This window comes from Pseudophryne corroboree, chromosome 6 (assembly GCF_028390025.1).
Source record: "Pseudophryne corroboree isolate aPseCor3 chromosome 6, aPseCor3.hap2, whole genome shotgun sequence".
Lineage (NCBI taxonomy): Eukaryota > Metazoa > Chordata > Amphibia > Anura > Myobatrachidae > Pseudophryne > Pseudophryne corroboree.
The window spans coordinates 473034788-473058480 of NC_086449.1; the positions used below are offsets into that span (position 1 = coordinate 473034788).

A 23693-nucleotide genomic window follows, 5' to 3' on the forward strand; every position below is an offset into this window, starting at 1 on the left:
TCTATATATTAGCAGCAGACACAGTACAGTGCGGTAGTTCACGGCTGTGGCTACCTCTGTGTCGGCACTCGGCAGCCCGTCCATAATTGTATATACCACCTAACCGTGGTTTTTTTTTTCTTTCTTTATACATACATACTAGTTACGAGTATACTATCTCTTTATCAACCAGTCTATATATTAGCAGCAGACACAGTACAGTGCGGTAGTTCACGGCTGTGGCTACCTCTGTGTCGGCACTCGGCAGCCCGTCCATAATTGTATACTAGTATCCAATCCATCCATCTCCATTGTTTACCTGAGGTGCCTTTTAGTTGTGCCTATTAAAATATGGAGAACAAAAATGTTGAGGTTCCAAAATTAGGGAAAGATCAAGATCCACTTCCACCTCGTGCTGAAGCTGCTGCCACTAGTCATGGCCGAGACGATGAAATGCCAGCAACGTCGTCTGCCAAGGCCGATGCCCAATGGCATAGTACAGAGCATGTCAAAACCAAAACACCAAATATCAGTAAAAAAAGGACTCCAAAACCTAAAATAAAATTGTCGGAGGAGAAGCGTAAACTTGCCAATATGCCATTTACCACACGGAGTGGCAAGGAACGGCTGAGGCCCTGGCCTATGTTCATGGCTAGTGGTTCAGCTTCACATGAGGATGGAAGCACTCAGCCTCTCGCTAGAAAACTGAAAAGACTCAAGCTGGCAAAAGCACCGCAAAGAACTGTGCGTTCTTTGAAATCCCAAATCCACAAGGAGAGTCCAATTGTGTCGGTTGCGATGCCTGACCTTCCCAACACTGGACGTGAAGAGCATGCGCCTTCCACCATTTGCACGCCCCCTGCAAGTGCTGGAAGGAGCACCCGCAGTCCAGTTCCTGATAGTCAGATTGAAGATGTCAGTGTTGAAGTACACCAGGATGAGGAGGATATGGGTGTTGCTGGCGCTGGGGAGGAAATTGACCAGGAGGATTCTGATGGTGAGGTGGTTTGTTTAAGTCAGGCACCCGGGGAGACACCTGTTGTCCGTGGGAGGAATATGGCCGTTGACATGCCAGGTGAAAATACCAAAAAAATCAGCTCTTCGGTGTGGAGGTATTTCACCAGAAATGCGGACAACAGGTGTCAAGCCGTGTGTTCCCTTTGTCAAGCTGTAATAAGTAGGGGTAAGGACGTTAACCACCTCGGAACATCCTCCCTTATACGTCACCTGCAGCGCATTCATAATAAGTCAGTGACAAGTTCAAAAACTTTGGGTGACAGCGGAAGCAGTCCACTGACCAGTAAATCCCTTCCTCTTGTAACCAAGCTCACGCAAACCACCCCACCAACTCCCTCAGTGTCAATTTCCTCCTTCCCCAGGAATGCCAATAGTCCTGCAGGCCATGTCACTGGCAAGTCTGACGAGTCCTCTCCTGCCTGGGATTCCTCCGATGCATCCTTGCGTGTAACGCCTACTGCTGCTGGCGCTGCTGTTGTTGCCGCTGGGAGTCGATGGTCATCCCAGAGGGGAAGTCGTAAGCCCACTTGTACTACTTCCAGTAAGCAATTGACTGTTCAACAGTCCTTTGCGAGGAAGATGAAATATCACAGCAGTCATCCTACTGCAAAGCGGATAACTGAGTCCTTGACAACTATGTTGGTGTTAGACGTGCGTCCGGTATCCGCCGTTAGTTCACAGGGAACTAGACAATTTATTGAGGCAGTGTGCCCCCGTTACCAAATACCATCTAGGTTCCACTTCTCTAGGCAGGCGATACCGAGAATGTACACGGACGTCAGAAAAAGACTCACCAGTCTCCTAAAAAATGCAGTTGTACCCAATGTCCACTTAACCACGGACATGTGGACAAGTGGAGCAGGGCAGGGTCAGGACTATATGACTGTGACAGCCCACTGGGTAGATGTATGGACTCCCGCCGCAAGAACAGCAGCGGCGGCACCAGTAGCAGCATCTCGCAAACGCCAACTCTTTCCTAGGCAGGCTACGCTTTGTATCACCGCTTTCCAGAATACGCACACAGCTGAAAACCTCTTACGGCAACTGAGGAAGATCATCGCGGAATGGCTTACCCCAATTGGACTCTCCTGTGGATTTGTGGCATCGGACAACGCCAGCAATATTGTGTGTGCATTAAATATGGGCAAATTCCAGCACGTCCCATGTTTTGCACATACCTTGAATTTGGTGGTGCAGAATTTTTTAAAAAACGACAGGGGCGTGCAAGAGATGCTGTCGGTGGCCAGAAAAATTGCGGGACACTTTCGGCGTACAGGCACCACGTACAGAAGACTGGAGCACCACCAAAAACTACTGAACCTGCCCTGCCATCATCTGAAGCAAGAAGTGGTAACGAGGTGGAATTCAACCCTCTATATGCTTCAGAGGTTGGAGGAGCAGCAAAAGGCCATTCAAGCCTATACAATTGAGCACGATATAGGAGATGGAATGCACCTGTCTCAAGTGCAGTGGAGAATGATTTCAACGTTGTGCAAGGTTCTGATGCCCTTTGAACTTGCCACACGTGAAGTCAGTTCAGACACTGCCAGCCTGAGTCAGGTCATTCCCCTCATCAGGCTTTTGCAGAAGAAGCTGGAGGCATTGAAGAAGGAGCTAAAAGGGAGCGATTCCGCTAGGCATGTGGGACTTGTGGATGCAGCCCTTAATTCGCTTAACAAGGATTCACGGGTGGTCAATCTGTTGAAATCAGAGCACTACATTTTGGCCACCGTGCTCGATCCTAGATTTAAAGCCTACCTTGGATCTCTCTTTCCGGCAGACACAGGTCTGCTGGGGTTGAAAGACCTGCTGGTGACAAAATTGTCAAGTCAAGCGGAACGCGACCTGTCAACATCTCCTCCTTCACATTCTCCCGCAACTGGGGGTGCGAGGAAAAGGCTCAGAATTCCGAGCCCACCCGCTGGCGGTGATGCAGGGCAGTCTGGAGCGACTGCTGATGCTGACATCTGGTCCGGACTGAAGGACCTGACAACGATTACGGACATGTCGTCTACTGTCACTGCATATGATTCTCTCAACATTGATAGAATGGTGGAGGATTATATGAGTGACCGCATCCAAGTAGGCACGTCACACAGTCCGTACTTATACTGGCAGGAAAAAGAGGCAATTTGGAGGCCCTTGCACAAACTGGCTTTATTCTACCTAAGTTGCCCTCCCACAAGTGTGTACTCCGAAAGAGTGTTTAGTGCCGCCGCTCACCTTGTCAGCAATCGGCGTACGAGGTTACATCCAGAAAATGTGGAGAAGATGATGTTCATTAAAATGAATTATAATCAATTCCTCCGCGGAGACATTGACCAGCAGCAATTGCCTCCACAAAGTACACAGGGAGCTGAGATGGTGGATTCCAGTGGGGACGAATTGATAATCTGTGAGGAGGGGGATGTACACGGTGATATATCGGAGGGTGAAGATGAGGTGGACATCTTGCCTCTGTAGAGCCAGTTTGTGCAAGGAGAGATTAATTGCTTCTTTTTTGGGGGGGGTCCAAACCAACCCGTCATATCAGTCACAGTCGTGTGGCAGACCCTGTCACTGAAATGATGGGTTGGTTAAAGTGTGCATGTCCTGTTTTGTTTATACAACATAAGGGTGGGTGGGAGGGCCCAAGGACAATTCCATCTTGCACCTCTTTTTTCTTTTCTTTTTCTTTGCATCATGTGCTGATTGGGGAGGGTTTTTTTGGAAGGGACATCCTGCGTGACACTGCAGTGCCACTCCTAGATGGGCCCGGTGTTTGTGACGGCCACTAGGGTCGCTAATCTTACTCACACAGTCAGCTACCTCATTGCGCCTCTTTTTTTCTTTGCGTCATGTGCTGTTTGGGGAGGGTTTTTTGGAAGGGACATCCTGCGTGACACTGCAGTGCCACTCCTAGATGGGCCCGGTGCTTGTGTCGGCCACTAGGGTCGCTAATCTTACTCACACAGCTACCTCATTGCGCCTCTTTTTTTCTTTGCGTCATGTGCTGTTTGGGGAGGGTTTTTTGGAAGGGCCATCCTGCGTGACACTGCAGTGCCACTCCTAGATGGGCCCGGTGTTTGTGTCGGCCACTAGGGTCGCTAATCTTACTCACACAGCTACCTCATTGCGCCTCTTTTTTTCTTTGCGTCATGTGCTGTTTGGGGAGGGTTTTTTGGAAGGGACATCCTGCGTGACACTGCAGTGCCACTCCTAGATGGGCCCGGTGTTTGTGTCGGCCACTAGGGTCGCTTATCTTACTCACACAGCGACCTCGGTGCAAATTTTAGGACTAAAAATAATATTGTGAGGTGTGAGGTATTCAAAATAGACTGAAAATGAGTGTAAATTATGGTTTTTGAGGTTAATAATACTTTGGGATCAAAATGACCCCCAAATTCTATGATTTAAGCTGTTTTTTAGTGTTTTTGGAAAAAAACACCCGAATCCAAAACACACCCGAATCCGACAAAAAAAATTCGGTGAGGTTTTGCCAAAACGCGTTCGAACCCAAAACACGGCCGCGGAACCGAACCCAAAACCAAAACACAAAACCCGAAAAATTTCAGGCGCTCATCTCTAGAAATTAGTGATGTGCACCGGAAATTTTTCGGGTTTTGTGTTTTGGTTTTGGATTCGGTTCCGCGGCGTGTTTTGGATTCGGACGCGTTTTGGCAAAACCTCCCTGAAATTTTTTTGTCGGATTCGGGTGTGTTTTGGATTCGGGTGTTTTTTTACAAAAACCCCTCAAAAACAGCTTAAATCATAGAATTTGGGGGTCATTTTGATCCCATACTATTATGAACCTCAATAACCATAATTTCCACTCATTTTCAGTCTATTCTGAACACCTCACACCTCACAATATTATTTTTAGTCCTAAAATTTGGACCGAGGTCGCTGGATGGCTAAGCTAAGCGACCCAAGTGGCCGACACAAACACCTGGCCCATCTAGGAGTGGCACTGCAGTGTCAGACAGGATGGCACTTCAAAAAAATTGTCCCCAAACAGCACATGATGCAAAGAAAAAAAGAGGTGCACCAAGGTCGCTGTGTGACTAAGCTAAGCGACACAAGTGGCCGACACAAACACCTGGCCCATCTAGGAGTGGCACTGCAGTGTCAGGCAGGATGGCACTTCAAAAAAATTGTCCCCAAACAGCACATGATGCAAAGAAAAAAAGAGGCGCACCAAGGTTGCTGTGTGACTAAGCTAAGCGACACAAGTGGCCGACACAAACACCTGGCCCATCTAGGAGTGGCACTGCAGTGTCAGGCAGGATGGCACTTCAAAAAAATTGTCCCCAAACAGCACATGATGCAAAGAAAAATGAAAGAAAAAAGAGGTGCAAGATGGAATTGCCCTTGGGCCCTCCCACCCACCCTTATGTTGTATAAACAGGACATGTACACTTTAACGAACCCATCATTTCAGCGACAGGGTCTGCCACACGACTTTGACTGAAATGACTGGTTGGTTTGGGCCCCCACCAAAAAAGAAGCAATCAATCTCTCCTTGCACAAACTGGCTCTACAGAGGCAAGATGTCCACCTCATCATCATCCTCCGATTCCTCACCCCTTTCACTGTGTACATCCCCCTCCTCACAGATTATTAATTCGTCCCCACTGGAATACACCATCTCAGGTCCCTGTGTACTTTCTGGATGCAATTGCTGGTGAATGTCTCCACGGAGGAATTGATTATAATTCATTTTGATGAACATCATCTTCTCCACATTTTCTGGAAGTAAGCTCGTACGCCGATTGCTGACAAGGTGAGCGGCTGCACTAAACACTCTTTCGGAGTACACACTGGAGGGTGGGCAACTTAGGTAAAATAAAGCCAGTTTCTGCAAGGGCCTCCAAATTGCCTCTTTTTCCTGCCAGTATACGTACGGACTGTCTGACGTGCCTACTTGGATGCGGTCACTCATATAATCCTCCACCATTCTTTCAATGGTGGAGGATTATATGAGTGACCGCATCCAAGTAGGCACGTCAGACAGTCCGTACGTATACTGGCAGGAAAAAGAGTCAATTTTGAGGCCCTTGCAGAAACTTGGATGCGGTAACTCATATAATCCTCCACCATTCTTTCAATGGTGAGAGAATCATATGCAGTGACAGTAGACGACATGTCAGTAATCGTTGGCAGGTTCTTCAGTCCGGAGCAGATATCAGCACTCGCTCCAGACTGCCCTGCATCACCGCCAGCGGGTGGGCTCGGAATTCTTAGCCTTTTCCTCGCACCCCCAGTTGCGGGAGAATGTGAAGGAGGAGCTGTTGACGGGTCACGTTCCGCTTGACTTGACAATTTTCTCACCAGCAGGTCTTTGAACCTCTGCAGACTTGTGTCTGCCGGAAAGAGAGATACAACGTAGGTTTTAAATCTAGGATCGAGCACGGTGGCCAAAATGTAGTGCTCTGATTTCAACAGATTGACCACCCGTGAATCCTGGTTAAGCGAATTAAGGGCTCCATCCACAAGTCCCACATGCGTAGCGGAATCGCTCTGTTTTAGCTCCTCCTTCAATGTCTCCAGCTTCTTCTGCAAAAGCCTGATGAGGGGAATGACCGGACTCAGGCTGGCAGTGTCTGAACTGACTTCACGTGTGGCAAGTTCAAAGGGTTGCAGAACCTTGCACAACGTTGAAATCATTCTCTACTGCGCTTGAGTAAGGTGCATTCCCCCTCCTTTGCCTATATCGTGGGCAGATGTATAGGCTTAAATGGCCTTTTGCTGCTCCTCCATCCTCTGAAGCATATAGAGGGTTGAATTCCACCTCGTTACCACCTCTTGCTTCAGATGATGGCAGGGCAGGTTCAGGAGTATTTGGTGGTGCTCCAGTCTTCGGCACGTGGTGGCTGAATGCCGAAAGTGGCCCGCAATTCTTCGGGCCACCGACAGCATCTCTTGCACGCCCCTGTCGTTTTTTAAATAATTCTGCACCACCAAATCCAATATATGTGCAAAACATGGGACGTGCTGGAATTTGCCCAGATGTAATGCACGCACAATATTGGTGGCGTTGTCCGATGTTACAAATCCCCAGGAGAGTCCAATTGGGGTAAGCCATTCTGCGATGATGTTCCTCAGTTTCCGTAAGAGGTTGTCAGCTGTGTGCCTCTTATGGAAAGCGGTGATACAAAGCGTAGCCTGCCTAGGAACGAGTTGGCGTTTGCAAGATGCAGCTACTGGTGCCGCCGCTGCTGTTCTTGCTGCGGGAGGCAATACATCTACCCAGTGGGCTGTCACAGTCATATAGTCCTGAGTCTGCCCTGCTCCACTTGTCCACATGTCCGTGGTTAAGTGGACATTGGGTACAACTGCATTTTTTAGGACACTGGTGACTCTTTTTCTGACGTCTGTGTACATTTTCGGTATCGCCTGCCTAGAGAAATGGAACCTAGATGGTATTTGGTACCGGGGACACAGTACCTCAATCAAGTCTCTAGTTGCCTCTGAATTAACGGTGGATACCGGAACCACGTTTCACACCGCCCATGCTGCCAAGGCCTGAGTTATCCGCTTTGCAGCAGGATGACTGCTGTGATATTTCATCTTCCTCGCAAAGGACTGTTGGACAGTCAATTGCTTACTGGAAGTAGTACAAGTGGTCTTCCGACTTCCCCTCTGGGATGACGATTGACTCCCAGCAGCAACAACAGCAGCGCCAGCAGCAGTAGGCGTTACACTCAAGGATGCATCGGAGGAATCCCAGGCAGGAGAGGACTCGTCAGACTTGCCAGTGACATGGCCTGCAGGACTATTGGCTTTCCTGTGTAAGGTGGAAATTGACACTGAGGGAGTTGGTGGTGTGGTTTGCGTGAGCTTGGTTACAAGAGGAAGGGATTTAGTGGTCAGTGGACTGCTTCCGCTGTCATCCAAAGTTTTGAACTAGTCACTGACTTATGATGAATGCGCTGCAGGTGACGTATAAGGGAGGATGTTCCGAGGTGGTTAACGTCCTTACCCCTACTTATTACAGCTTGACAAAGGCAACACACGGCTTGACACCTGTTGTCCGCATTTGTGTTGAAATAATTCCACACCGAAGAGCTGATTTTTTTTGTATTTTGACCAGGCATGTCAATGGCCATATTCGTCCCACGGACAACAGGTGTCTCCCCGGGTGCCTGACTTAAACAAACCACCTCACCATCAGAATCCTCCTTGTCAATTTCCTCCCCAGCGCCAGCAACACCCATATCCTCATCCTGGTGTACTTCAACAGTGACATCTTCAATTTGACTATCAGGAACTGGACTGCGGGTGCTCCTTCCAGCACTTGCAGGGGGCGTGCAAATGGTGGAAGGCGCAAGCTCTTCCCGTCCAGTGTTGGGAAGGTCAGGCATCGCAACCGACACAATTGGACTCTCCTTGGGGATTTGTGATTTAGAAGAACGCACAGTTCTTTGCTGTGCTTTTGCCAGCTTAAGTCTTTTCATTTTTCTAGCGAGAGGATGAGTGCTTCCATCCTCATGTGAATCTGAACCACTAGCCATGAACATAAGCCAGGGCCTCAGCCGTTCCTTGCCACTCCGTGTCGTAAATGGCATATTGGCAAGTTTACGCTTCTCATTAGACGCTTTCAATTTTGATTTTTGGGTCAATTTACTGAACTTTTGTTTTTTGGATTTTACATGCTCTCTACTATGACATTGGGCATCGGCCTTGGCAGACGACGTTGATGGCATTTCATCGTCTCAGCCATGACTAGTGGCAGCAGCTTCAGCACGAGGTGGTAGTGGATCTTGATCTTTCCCTATTTTAACCTCCACATTTTTGTTCTCCATGTTTTAATGTGTGGATTTATATGCCAGTATCAATAGCAATGGCCTACTACTATATATACTGCGCACAACTGAAATGCACCACAGGTATGGATGGATAGTATACTTGATGAATGACGACACAGAGGTAGGTAGAGCAGTGGCCTACTGTACCGTAATGCTATATATTATATACTGGTGGTCAGCAAACTGTGCAAAACTTAAATGCACCACAGGTATGGATGGATAGTATACTTGACGACACAGAGGTAGGTACAGCAGTGGCCTACTGTACCGTAATGCTATATATTATATACTGGTGGTCAGCAAACTGTGCAAAACTTAAATGCACCACAGGTATGAATGGATAGTATACTTGACGACACAGAGGTAGGTACAGCAGTGGCTTACTGTACCGTAATGCTATATATTATATACTGGTGGTCAGAAAACTGTGCAAAACTTAAATGCACCACAGGTATGGATGGATAGTATACTTGACGACACAGAGGTAGGTACAGCAGTGGCCTACTGTACCATAATGCTATATATTATATACTGGTGGTCAGCAAACTGTGCAAAACTTAAATGCACCACAGGTATGGATGGATAGTATACTTGACGACACAGAGGTAGGTACAGCAGTGGCCTACTGTACCGTAATGCTATATATTATATACTGGTGGTCAGCAAACTGTGCAAAACTTAAATGCACCACAGGTATGGGTGGATAGTATACTTGACGACACAGAGGTAGGTACAGCAGTGGCCTTCTGTACCGTACTCCTATATATTATATACTGGTGGTCAGCAAAATTATGCACTGTACTCCTACTATATACTACAATGCAGCACAGATATGGAGCGTTTTTCAGGCAGACAACGTATACTGGTGGTCACTGGTCAGCAAAACTCTGCACTGTGCTCCTCCTATATAATATACTGGTGGTCCCCAGTCCCCACAATAAAGCAGTGTGAGCACAGATATATGCAGCACACTGAGCACAGATATGGAGTGTTTTTCAGGCAGACAACGTATACTGGTGGTCACTGTCAGCAAAACTCTGCACTGTACTCCTCCTATATAATACAGCTACTCCCCAGTCCCCACAATTAAGCAGTGTGAGCACAGATATATGCAGCACACTGAGCACAAATATGGAGTGTTTTTCAGGCAGACAACGTATACTGGTGGTCACTGTCAGCAAAACTCTGCACTGTACTCCTCCTATACAATATACTGGTGGTCCCCAGTGGGATCCGGTCTAGGTCGACAATGTTTAGGTCGACCACTATAGGTCGACAGTCACTAGGTCGACATGGATGGAATGTCGACAGGGTTTCTAGGTCGACATGTGCTAGGTCGACAGGTCTAAAGGTCGACATGAGTTTTTCACATTTTTATTTTTATTTTTATTTTTTCATACTTAACGATCCACGTGGACTACGATTGGAACGGTAAAGTGTGCCGAGCAAAGCGGTAGCGGAGCGAAGGCACCATGCCCGAAGCATGGCGAGCGAAGCGAGCCATGCGAGGGGACGCGGTGCACTAATTTGGGATCCCGGTCACTCTACGAAGAAAACTACACCACAAAAAAAAATTCCTCATATCGACCTTTAGACCTGTCGACCTAGCACATGTCGACCTAGAAACCCTGTCGACCTTCCATCCATGTCGACCTAGTGACTGTCGACCTATAGTGGTCGACCTAAACATTGTCAACCTGGATACTGTCGATAAAACGAACCACACCCGTCCCCAGTCCCCACAATAAAGCAGTGTGAGCACTATGCAGCACACTGAGCACAGATATGGAGTGTTTTTCAGGCAGACAACGTATACTGGTGGTCACTGTCAGCAAAACTCTGCACTGTACTCCTCCTATATAATACAGCTGCTCCTCAGTCCCCACAATTAAGCAGTGTGAGCACAGATATTTGCAGCACACTGAGCACAGATAAGGAGCGTTTTTTTTCAGGCAGAGAACGGATAAAACTGGTGGTCACTGATCAGCAAAACTCTGCACTGTACTCCTCCTATATTATTAATATACAGCTGCTCCCCAGTCCCCACAATTAAGCAATAAGCAAGCACAAATATTTGCATCAACAATACACGGAGAGGACGCCAGCCACGTCCTCTCCCTAACATTTCCAATGCACGAGTGAAAATGGCGGCGACGCGCGGCTGCTTATATAGAATCCGAATCTCGCGAGAATCCGACAGCGGGATGATGACGTTCGGGCGCGCTCGGGGTAACCGAGCCATACGGGAGAATCCGAGTATGCCTCGGACCCGTGTAAAATGGGTGAAGTTCGGGGGGGTTAGGTTTCCGAGGAACCAAACCCGCTCATCACTAGTAGAAATATAGGGGTCTATTTACTATGCCTTGGATGGAGATAAATCCAACGGAGATAAAGTCCCAGCCAATCTGCTCCTAACTGTCATTTTTCAAACCCAGCCTGTGACATGGCAGATAGACAGTGATTGGCTGGAACTTTATCTCTGTTGGATTTATCTTGATCCAAGGCTTAGTAAATAGACCCCTTAGTTTGGAATTTAGACATTTCTTTTTTTAGGATGCCACAAAATTTTAACCAAAATTGAAACTGTTAGGGCAGTTTCCCAAACTCCACCATTACAGTCCAGGTTTTAAGGATATCCATGCTTGAGTACAGGTGACTTAATTAGTACCTCAGTCAGTTTGATTAACCATATCAACTCAAGCATAGATATTCTTAAAAATAAGGCCCCCATTTATCAAGACTTGGAGAGTGATAAATAGCACGGTGATAAAGTACCAACCAATCAGCTCCTAACTTCCATGTCACAGGCTGTGTTTGAAAAATGACCATTAGGAGCTGGTTTGCTGGTACTTTATCTCCGTGCAATTCATCACTTTTCAAAGTTTGAGAAATCTGGGTCTTAGGGGTCTATTTACTAAGCCTTGGATGGAGATAAAGTGCACGGTGATAAAGTACCAGCCAATCAGACCATAACTGTCATTTTTCAAACCCAGCCTGTGACATGGCAGTTAGGAGCTGATTCGCTGGTACTTTATCTCCATCCAAGGCTTAGTAAATAAACCCCTTAGACCAGATAAAAACTGCTATATAGGTGGGGGAAAGGGGGGTAGGGACTGCTATATAGATTCAGGGGAGGAGGGGGGAAGGGGGGTAGGGACTGCTATATAGGTTCAGGGGAGGAGGGGGAAGGGGGTAGGGACTGCTATATAGGTTCAGGGGAGGAGGGGAAGGGGGTAGGGACTGCTATATAGATTCAGGGGAGGAGGGGGGAAGGGGGTAGGGACTGCTATATAGGTTCAGGGAAGGAGGGGAAAGGGGGTAGGGACTGCTATATAGGTTCAGGGGAGGAGGGGGAAGGGGGTAGGGACTGCTATATAGGTTCAGGGGAGGAGGGGGGAAGGGGGGTAGGGACTGCTATATAGGTTCAGGGAAGGAGGGGGAAGGGGGTAGGGACTGCTATATAGGTTCAGGGGAGTAGGGGAAGGGGGTAGGGACTGCTATATAGATTCAGGGGAGGAGGGGGGAAGGGGGTAGGGACTGCTATATAGGTTCAGGGAAGGAGGGGAAAGGGGGTAGGGACTGCTATATAGGTTCAGGGGAGGAGGGGGAAGGGGGTAGGGACTGCTATATAGGTTCAGGGGAGGAGGAGAAGGGAGTAGGGACTGCTATATAGATTCAGGGGAGGAGGGGGGAAGGGGGGTAGGGACTGCTATATAGGTTCAGGTTAGGAGGGGAAAGGGGGTAGGGACTGCTATATAGGTTCAGGGGAGGAGGGGGAAGGGGGTAGGGACTGCTATATAGATTCAGGGGAGGAGGGGGGAAGGGGGGTAGGGACTGCTATATAGGTTCAGGGGAGGAGGGAGAAGGGGGTAGGGACTGCTATATAGGTTCAGGGGAGGAGGGGGAAGGGGGTAGGGACTGCTATATCGATTCAGGGGAGGAGAGGGGAAGGGGGGTAGGGACTGCTATATAGTTCAGGGAAGGGGGGGGAGGGACTGCTATATAGGTTCAGGGGAGGGGGGAAGGGGGGTAGGGACTGCTATATAGGTTCAGGGGAGGGGGGAAGGGGGGTAGGGACTGCTATATAAGTTCAGGGGAAGGGGGGTAGGGACTGCGGTGCATGCGCAGTTCAGACCCGATTTACAAGATATTTTGTGTGTGGCCCTCGACTATTCACTGGAAGTGTTAAGCGGTCCCCCTGCTGAAATAATTGCCCACCCCTGCCTTAGACTGTAATGGCAGAGTTTGGGAAACTCTGCCTTAGGATATTTGTTGTGTACTGTTAAAAAATGTAGAGGTATACTGTGGTTGGTGAGAGCACTTTTATATCACACAGTAGATGTATTTGGCCACTCTTGTTTCTGTATTTTTGTAAATCCATTTTTTTAATTTAAGTAGAATAAATGATCTGTTCTTTAAGATTCTTTGTTTTTAATGCATTGTGCATGGAGTCATAGCAGTATATTTACGAAAGGTCGATTTTAATCGATATTTGTTGATTTCAGATTGATTAAAATCAATGTTGGGCTACCAGGGTTAAAACACACATTTACTAACATGATTTTTATATGAATTTTTAAATGTTAGTAAATGTGTGTTTTAGCCCTGAAAGTTCAACATTAAGATTGATTTTAATCAACTTGATAGTAAATTTATTAAATGTATCCCATAGCCACCATTCATTTTTTGAGATATGCTTAACCACATTACTAACATCCGCTATAATATTCTCTATACAGTACATACCCTGATTTCTACCAACAAATATAATGACACTCCACCAAAGTACAATGTGCTCATTTCTGCTCTCTAATTATAAGGCCACTTCTGAGTGAATGTATGTTTTATACAATACACAATATGGATTTGTAAATACAAACATAACACACAACAAGCAAAATGTACAGTATATGGAAAAAGTAATCTCACCTGTGGAACAACTCCAAAAGCTTTCCTCCACTTCTGCAGGGGTAATGACTGCCACGATACCCCATCAATTATAATATCACCTTGGGTTGATAATAATCTCAAAAAAGCAGACAACAGGGTGCTTTTCCCTGAGCCAGTTCTTCCTAATAAGCCAACCTGGAATAGCAGATATTCAAGATATGAATGCACAGCATACTGTATGGAGCACTGCGTCTCAGAGAACATGCTGTTTAAGATATATGTGCTCCAAAAGAAACAGAACCAATATAGTTGACACTTGGGAGTCATCATGTGGAAACATTAAAACCATGTGTAACAAAGAATGCTTCTGCAGGGTGAATTCGGACATATAAGGAGAAAAAAACTATAGCACTATACGAGGCATGTAAAGGTGGGCACACACGGCGCGATGTGTCAAAGAACGGCACATGATGCCTGGCGGGGGGGGGGTTCATTGGTAAGTGCACACACACTATATGATACCGTCAGCAACGAACGGTGGCGGGGGTGGAGCGGGAGACATGCTGCATTTAGCAGAGTCAGATTTGGGTGTGGTGTTTTCAAACTGTAATTTAAATTGCGTGTAAAAATAAAGCAGCCAGTATTTACCCTGCACAGAAACAATATCACCGACCCAAATCTAACTCTCTCTGCACATGTTATATCTGCCACACCTGTAGTGCACATGGTTTTGTCCAACTGCTAACTTTTTTGGTTTGCTAACAACTCTGAATAACCCCCCCATAGATTGTAAGCTCCACTGGGCAGGGACTGATGTGAATGGCCACATATTCTCTGTAAAGCGCTGCAGAATATGTGTGCGCTATATAAATAACTGGTAATAAATAATAATAGCCATGCGCATTATTTTATTATTAGAGGGTGCACCTTCGGAGGGACGCGACTAGCACCGCCCATCGGGCATGTCTAGCACCACCTATTGGCGCTCACTGCAAACAAAATAATATATGGAATTTGATTAAATAGAGTGTACAGAGGGGATTGGTAGTCAGGCAGATGATTATGTCAGTAATGGTGCTGAACTGGTGTGTGTTAATCTTGCTCAGCAGCGGTTCCATCCAGTTACGCCTGTTCTTCCTGCAGCTGCTCTTCTTAGGTGGATGATCCTCACCTTCACTCGCACACCCCACCTCGCGATCAACTATATCACCTCTTGTCCCTCCCCTTATGCTCAACATCACATCACCCCCCCCCCCCCCCAAATCATCCGCATCACCTCTCATCCTCCCTTGATGCTCCGTATATCTTCTCACCCTCCCCTGATCTTCTGCATTGCCTCTCCCCATCCCCTGAACCTCCTCCGCCTTGCCTCCCACCGTCCCTTGATCCTCTGCATTGCCTCTTGCCCCCTGCTCCTAAGCATCGCCTCTTGCCCCCCCCCCCCCCCACAATTCTTCCAATCACCTATCCCCCCTCAATCATCCATATCACCTATCACCCCCCATGATCGTCCACATCAATTATTGCCTCCTGACCCTCCATATCCCCTCTCACCCCCCTTATCCTATATATCCCATCAGACCCTAATTCTCCAAGTCGTCTCTCTCCCATTTTCCTTCATATTGTCCACATTACCTAACACCTCACTGGTGTAATCCCAAGGACACCTCTTCCACAACCCTCCGCTCCTCCTACTGCCGCCTGCACGCTCTGGAGCATGGAAGTATGGGAAGAGGGGGCAAGGCAACTTGGGAAGAGGGGTGGGCTGCATTGTCAGGCTGCTGACCATCATCTAGTTCTAAAAAAAGCCATATTATTGTATACCACATTACGAAATAACCAACTTATATTTAGTCAGTCCCATGAAGAACTGTAAAAAGGAATAAACATGCAAACTCGTATCACCTATTGGGTATCACCACATAATACATTGGGTGAGAATTATTTTTCCACGTATCAATAGAGCTCTCCCCCAAAATAACCATTAAACCATCCATTTAAATTGCAGGCCCTTACTAGCAAGGGGCCATTTTGGGGGTAGCTGCCAAATACAGACAACACATAACAAACATTTCAATTATCAAAGTACTTTAAGATAAAAATAAAGAAATCTCTTTATAGATCGCTATATCAAGTACTCAAATTAGCACACTGAGGTACTTTATAATCTATTAGTGATATTTTAATGTCAAGGAAACAGGTTTGTCCCTCTAGGCAAATTGGACACACCATTTCATTAGTACATTGAATTCAGTATTGTATTGTTCTTACCCTCTGACCAGGACTGATCAAGAATGAAATATTTTCCAAAACAGCGTGACCTCCATCCACATACTTTGCAGAAAGGTCTTTTACAGTCATCTGACCACCAGACGGCCAGCCTGGGTCTTTTTTTGTATAATCATTCTCAATTATAAGCACTTCTGACAGTTTATCCTTCTTGCTATTATCCTGGCTCATGTCTTCTCTTGGAATATCAATAAAGTTAAAAATTCTGCTAACAGAGCGCATCTACAACAAGGAAAATTACATTTATTGTGTATAAGGACGATTATCTACAACACAGAACTTGAATATCTAACTACGGTTAGAAAGATTAAGGGCTCATAATATCAGGCCTATGTCTCTGTGTCCTCAAACAATTTTTAATATTAAAATTATATTCTTCCAGTTTTATTTAAAAAAAAAAAGTACATAACAGTATGATGAGATGGCGCTGATTACATGTAAGGTGGTGACACTGACAAGGCAGGATTTTCCGGCATTGTGGAGGTTGAATCCAGTGAAATTTAAGTTCCACCAATGGTTGCTCTCTGTTTTAAATTTAGTGCCACGCCAGAGCCAATTGTGGCTCAGAGATAGTCCTCTAATCAGGAACTTTCGCAGGGAGCCAATTGTGGCTCGTTGCGTCTTATAATAGACGCCGCATGTGTGGAGCATTTAGTTTGGCAGTGGTGAGACAGGAAGAAGGACCACCAGATAAGAAGTTCTCCGTCAGCTGCTGAAGAGGCCAGAAGATGGCACTCAAGGCAGAAGACCACATGGGCAACCCCAGAAACAGCAGCTGAGATATAAGGATGGTGGCAGGCTGAAGCTCAAGACTAGAGAGGCCTGTCGTGGTAGGAAGCAAGTGAGCTATATGAAGCTCCACACTGCAGCCTCTACCTCCAGGACTGGTAGGCAGCCTTTGGCCACTTTGACTTACCTGTAATTCAGGCATTAGGCCTAATGGCATTGTAGTTGGACACTAGGCCCATGCCTTAGACTGCCAGGAATTTGTGACTTTAGTTCAATAGCCATTGTAGCCAGCTATGGACCAGATCCCTGGTGCCCAAGACCACCAGGGATCTGAGACTGATCTATGAGCCAGTATACCCCTCCCCCTATATCTTTTTGTATTAGGACCGTGGCAACAGAAGCTCCTATTAGGATGTAGAGGACAATTTGGCCTACAGGCAATAAAGGTATCCATTTTTTGGCAAAACCCTTTTCTCTCGCCAAAAATATTGTTGCAAAAGGCCCATCTAGGAAAGGGCAGAAGACTGTCGGTAATGCAGAAAAGCTGGCCAATTGGGTGTACAGAGTACAATTTAATAGCAAATTTCCACAGGATGCTTCTATGTATTTGTCTATCATAGGTGTTTGAGGTATATTGCCAGCAGAGGCATAACTAGGGTTTTCGGAGCCCAGGGCAAGATGAAGAGTGGCGCTCCCCTCTTCCTTTTCCCCCAAAACCCCCCCATAAAATCAACTATGTGTGCATGGGCATGGCCACGCTCCAGAAGGGGCGTGGCCACATACCAGAAGGGGCATGGCTACTGAAAATAGGGCATGCCAACATGACTATCACCTACCCCCTGTGTCACCTCTCAGCACACTATCACCTACCCCTTGTGTCATCTCTCAGCACACCTTCATTCAATTTTTGCACATTACAGCAGTAGAGTTCCCTATTTACACGGTACACAGGCAGAGTTCCATTTTTACACAGTACGCAGGCAACAGTGCCAGATACACATTGCCCCACAGTGCCAGATACACATTGCCCCACAGTGCCAGACAGAGGCGTCACCAGGTGTGGGTACACCCGGTGCGCACTCTGCATTACAACACCCCCACCCCCCTCTTCCCACACTCACCCCGCCGGAGCCGCGGGCGGACGAAAAGGGGGTGTGGCCTAATTTAAAGGGCGTGGCCTCGCGGGTCTCCTCTTCTTCACTCCGGGGGGTGTATCCAGCTTCCTCGGAAATGCTGGCTGCCCCCGGAGACTAGGCGGCGTGCAGTGGCAGCTCCTTTTCTGTGACAGGAGCCGAGTGCTGCAGAAGATTATCACACTGCAGCACTCGGCTCCTGTCACTGGAGAAGAGCCAGCACTTGTTGTCACCCCTTCCGTGGGTGACACCTGGGTGCGGGCCGCACCCCCCTTCTGACGCCACTGGTGCCAGATACACATTGCCCCACAGTACCAGATACACATTGCCCCACAGTGCCAGATACACATTGCCCCACAGTGCCAGATACACATTGCCCCACAGTGCCAGATACACATTACCCCACAGTGCCAGATACACATTGCCCCACAGTGCCAGATACATATTGCCCCACAAAGTTACAGAAACACATTGCCCCACAGTGCCAGATACACAGTGCCCCACAGTGCCAGATACATATTGCCCCACAGTGACAGATACACATTGCCCCACACAGTGACAGTCAGATACACATTGCCCCACACAGTGAGATACACATTGCCCCACACAGTGACAGCTACACATTGCCCCCACACAGTGAAAGATACACATAGCCTCAAGCCCCTCCTCCCCCCTCAACCGCTTACCGGCTCAGTCACTGCTGCCTCTGCTATGTGAGGGGAGGAGAGCGACAGCAGCCTCTCCTGCCACTCAAGCTGCTCCATGAAGTCCGGTCTGGTCTCGCGGCGGGTTGTTAAGCGCGGTAATTAGCAGGCTCGCAAGACCAGGCTACTGATTGGGCTGCCAGTAGCCGGTTTGCGAGCTCTAATTGGTTAACAAACCAAACGGAGACCAGACACAGCACATTGAGTGGCAGGAGAGGTGCTGTGCTCTCCTCCCTCACATAGCAGCGGGATGGCCCGGGCCGGGGGGAAGGGAGACCAATAGCGGGGGTGAGTGGGCATGATGCCCTGGCCACCAGCTGTGCCCCCCTCTGCTGGGCCTGCCAAGGCGCCCAGGGCAAGTGCCCTGCTCGACTCCCCCTTAGTTACGCCTCTGATTGCCAGCATTGTTAAGTTTCTTATTGAGTATAGTAAATTGCCTGTACTGTTCTGTAAAGTGTTTCTCCAATTGTTGGGGAGAGGCATAGATAGGCCTGCTAGGTAGGGCACTACAACTCTAGTTAGTACTGTTTCATTGTTTTGACAATAGTTCTGTTGCAGTCAGGGCTGTGCCATTTAGTTGAGTTAGAAGAGGGTATTGTACTATAGGCAGGAGGTAGAGAATTGCAGGTGTGTGTCTCACTCTTTCCCCACAGAGCTCTGTGGGCAGACAAGTCAAGGTGACTAGGATAGTTGTGGTGAGGGTGTGTGTGTGTGTGTGTGTGTGTGTGTGTGTGTGTGTGTGTGTGTGTGTGTGTGTGTGTGTGTGTGTGTGTGTGTCTTTTCTGTCCCTTTCTTTCTGGGTGTAGTTTCCACCTAGTGTGCATGTACCCATAGATGAAACTCGGGATCTGAGGCCAGAAGTGTCAATGTTAATCTTTCACTCTACCACGAGGATTAATACATGTTAAAGCAAAGTGTTTCCACTGAATCAAGTAGGGGCCTTCCTGATCCCTTGTCTTGTTCTTTCTTTAGAGATCCATTCTGTGTCTGTCAGCCATTTCATGTCAAACTGAAGGATCATCCTCACAAGGGACTCTGGTAACTGGACATCTGATGTGAGTGCACCCAAGAGGGACGACCTATACCATTCCCTTAACAACAATACTTACGTTTGTAGGCAAAATGCATAATAACCATGTCTAGTTCATTCTATCAAAAGTTCCAAAGTCTTAACTGTGAGTATAAAATGGAACATTCTTACTCACCAAACTATCGACATCAATACTCGAGTTTACAGCCCACTGCAAAGTATTCATGATATTCATGGCTAGTGTCAGCACTATTCCAACTTTTTCTTTACCGGCACCTGAGTGATATAAGGAGATTTACAACAGATTTAAATTAAAAAGTCCACACATATTTTCTGGATTGACAATACAAGTTTATGTGTGTACTTTAAGCTCATGGTCAGTGGGTGGCCACTAGATATTTTGAATGATGGTGGACGTAGAAGCGAAAGGCTACAAGCCACATGACCAAGCTCTTAATATGTTTCTAAAAATGTTTTTCTAATTTATCTTAAAAAATGTATTGTATTTTAGAGTTCCTTATTTACAGTGAATGGAAACAAACTGCAATGTGTCTGTCATATTGTGGGAGCATAGGCGTTTCTATCATGGATGCAGGAGGGCCCCACACCACACACACTGCTTCCATATTGTTTTATACTTACCTTTCTGGAGTCCCGAGATGGGAGCTGCAACCGCTGCAAAAAAACACTTCCAAAATGTCTGCTGTGCATGCGTAGTATGAAATTTGTGTCCGGATCATGGCGGGCGCCATGTTTCCAGAGCCCTGCGCATGCGCAGTAAACTCCGGCACAATGCCAGAGCCTATTGCAGTGACTTTCTCTTTTGCATTGAGCTGTCCTAAGGTAACTGTGTCCTGCCTATATGTTTTATAATTATGCACGGTTTAGGGGTTATATATAAATAAAAGAACCACTTCATGGCGTGATAAATGATAAATGCCACTTATGTTGTATTGTTATAAGAACTCTTTCCTTGGAGATGAACACTGTTTTCAAAATTTCACGTTTAAAATCTCAGGAGCAGTCTAGCTACAGATGGGGTGTAGTATGGCTGACCGGCGGTCTCCTGACCGCCGGTCAGCATACCGACACCGGGATCCCGGTGGGGAGGGGCGAGTGCCGCAAGCCCCTTGCGGGCTCGGTGGCGACCTGCGGTCGCCACGGGTTCTATTCCCACTCTATGGGTGTCGTGGACACGCACGAGTGGAAATAGTCCCTGTTGGTCGGCATGCCGACCATCGGGATACTGAGCCGGCGGGATGGTGGAGGAGGTCATGTGACTGTCGGTCAGCAGACCACCGGTCACATGAATACCACCCCTACAGATGGCTCCACATATACCTATCTTCATTTCGTGCCAAATAGCCCAATTTAGCGCAACTCAGGCTTTGGGCAAAGCAATAATCCTAAGTGTCTAGTACACTATAAGAAAGTTAAGTCAGCAGCTACTTTAATTGACATGTCCATAACTCGCCCGTGAGACTGATGACTATTGAGACTATTTTTGCATTTACTTCTAGCTACCCAGGGCCGGAGCTTCCACTAGGCAGCTTTAGGCAGCTGCCTAGGGGCGCCAGGACCTGAGGGGGCGGCCTGCTACAGCTGCCTAAAAAAGGTAGCATAGTCCTACCTTTCACAGCCACTGCAATCCCCCTGAATGCATATCTTACAGTAGCCGTGACTGCTAAGCTCCCGTATTGCAGCTTCCAGCTCCACCTCCACCCGGCACCGGCAGTAACTTTGGCAGCTCCTGAAGTCCTGGCTGGGGGTGACATGCAGCACAGCTCTTCATTCCAGGCTCTTTCACAGACTACTCAGTTCCAACTCTGCACTGCAGCCTGCAGGTAAGGTGGCTGCACAGTGCATTCTCTGCATTGATAAGGAAAGAGGGCGAGAGCAGCAGTGTGGTGAGGGGGGGGGGGGGGGGGGGGAGGAGATAAGGAGCAGGCATGCACACAGTCTGGGGGGATGAGCAGCAGCATGCACACAGATTTTGGGGGGGATAGAACAGCAGACATTTAACAGAGTAGGGCGGAGGGGGTGAGAGCAGCATGCCTTTCATCTGAAGGGTGGGTAGGGGGAAGGGGCAGAAGCATAAGTTTTGCCTAGGGTGCTGAGAAACCTTGCACCGGCCCTGTAGCTACCTCTCAGTCACTTCCCAGGAACGCCCATCACTTCCTGCCCATTTCTGATACCATCTTTCCCCATCCCAACAGCATCTGTGTACGTACTCTATGTGTGATGCATAGACAACCAGACAGACAGACAGACAGACAGACAGACAGACAGACAGACAGACAGACAGACAGATAGATAGATAGATAGATAGATAGATAGATAGATAGATACTGTAGATAGACAGACAGACAGATAAATAGACAGACAGATAGATAGATAGATAGATAGATAGATAGATAGATAGATAGATAGATAGATAGATAGATAGATAGATAGATAGATAAATCCAGGTGTACTGTACCTGATGTTGCAATAGAGATAAATGCGACAGCACAGAAGAAGATGACAAAGATCATTTCGATAGTCATTTGGAACCATCTCAGCGTGGACAAGTAGAGGAACCAATTTGCAGTATGCACATTTAGTGCCTTGTGAAAAAGGGTTTCAAAGTATGGCTGCCTTCCAAAGGCTCTTAGTGTCCACAAACCCCTTAAACTGGTTATCAGGTGAGTAAAAATCGGGCTGCGGGCTGTGAGAAGAAGAGAAATCTATTTACAATTACAGGAAATCTATCCAGGATTACATGATAAATAATACTAAAAAATAAAATTAAAAACAAAATAACCTCCTAGTTGTTCATATGTAAATGAAGAATACTTTTATACATTTCAGTACTGTAGGACATAATGCTACAATATGTACTACAGACTACAACACATTAATGAACGCTTTATTTACATTCTGTACTCGTCCCATTTTACCATTTTCAGAGAGCAGGGAGATAAAGCAAAGGGAGTAGCCTTCTAGGTGATATAGTGGGATTATCACTGCAAATACAGTAATATAATCCAAATATGCATGGGACAAATACGGATTCTGTATGAACGTCTAAAGTGAAATAGGGATCAAGATGTGCAGAAAGATGGGCCACTTAGTTATTTTCTAACATCATACTTTAATAAATACCCTAGTTCCTCACTGAAACCAAACAAGCATAATTCCCAGTCTGCCACCTGCAACATGCAGGACAGGTACAGTATTGTGGGGCAAGGGACTGACAAAATAGGCAGCCTCTCCCTCTCCCCCTGCGGAAAAATAATAATAAATAAATAGATAGATAGATAGATAGATAGATAGATAGATAGATAGATAGATAAGATAGTTCTAAGCGACCACTGGCGACATGTGTATAAGTAGACTGCATACTCATAAATAAAAAAAGATATACAATTTTATTACAATGATAACACTACAATTAAGCCAATTGATAAAATGCCAGAGATAACATATTAGGGAAATAGATATATATGAGGAGGTTAAATAAAGGGCTAAAATTGCTAAAAAGAGAGTTTGGCCATCATATGTAAAGTGTGCCTGTGCTGGATAAGGAATAGTAATTTAAAAAATAGTAATTTCAAAAAAGCTTAACTGAAGAAGATGAATTCATCAGGTGTCACCCAACGCATTTTGTCCAGTCAGACCTCATCAAGGGGTGACCCCTCGATGAAGTCTGACCGGACGAAACGCGTTGGATGACACCTGATGAATTCATCTTCTTCAGTTAAGCTTTTTTGAAATTACTACTCCCAGCCTAGCCCACAGAACTACTCACCATCCTCAGAGTGCGGCCGGGTTCATTTGCTGCAGGCTGTGGGCGGCGAGGTGCGTTCCGGACAGCGCGGGCGGCAGGTGTCAGACTGCGCAGCGTGACCTCTGACTTCACATCACGTCGGGGGCAGGGGGAGCTAGGAGAAGGGAGATGGGCAGCGTTTGAGCCTTCTGAGGATGCTCAAAGCTGCCTGGCATTGAAAAAACAAGGAGGCTTTCAAATCCCGAAATACCCGGGATTGGAAGCTCCAATCCCGTTATTGAATTCCGGCCATTTTTAGGCCTAAATCCCAGGATTCCGCCGATCCTGATCCCGAGATTGGCCACCCTAGTTACAAGCTACCCTCTG

The 23693-nt window shown here is 47.0% G+C and overlaps 1 protein-coding gene across 1 annotated transcript in view; it reads right to left on the reverse strand.

The window, feature by feature from the left end:
- The window catches only part of CFTR (CF transmembrane conductance regulator), a 256140-nt gene that overhangs the window by 39090 nt on the left and 193357 nt on the right, over nt 1-23693 (reverse strand). Inside the window, exons 20-23 of the mRNA XM_063927222.1 lie at nt 22038-22265; nt 19734-19834; nt 15945-16184; nt 13713-13868 (exon numbers count right to left, since the gene is read on the reverse strand). Coding sequence (XP_063783292.1) covers nt 13713-13868; nt 15945-16184; nt 19734-19834; nt 22038-22265 — 725 coding nt within the window. The remainder of the gene's footprint in view (nt 1-13712; nt 13869-15944; nt 16185-19733; nt 19835-22037; nt 22266-23693) is intronic.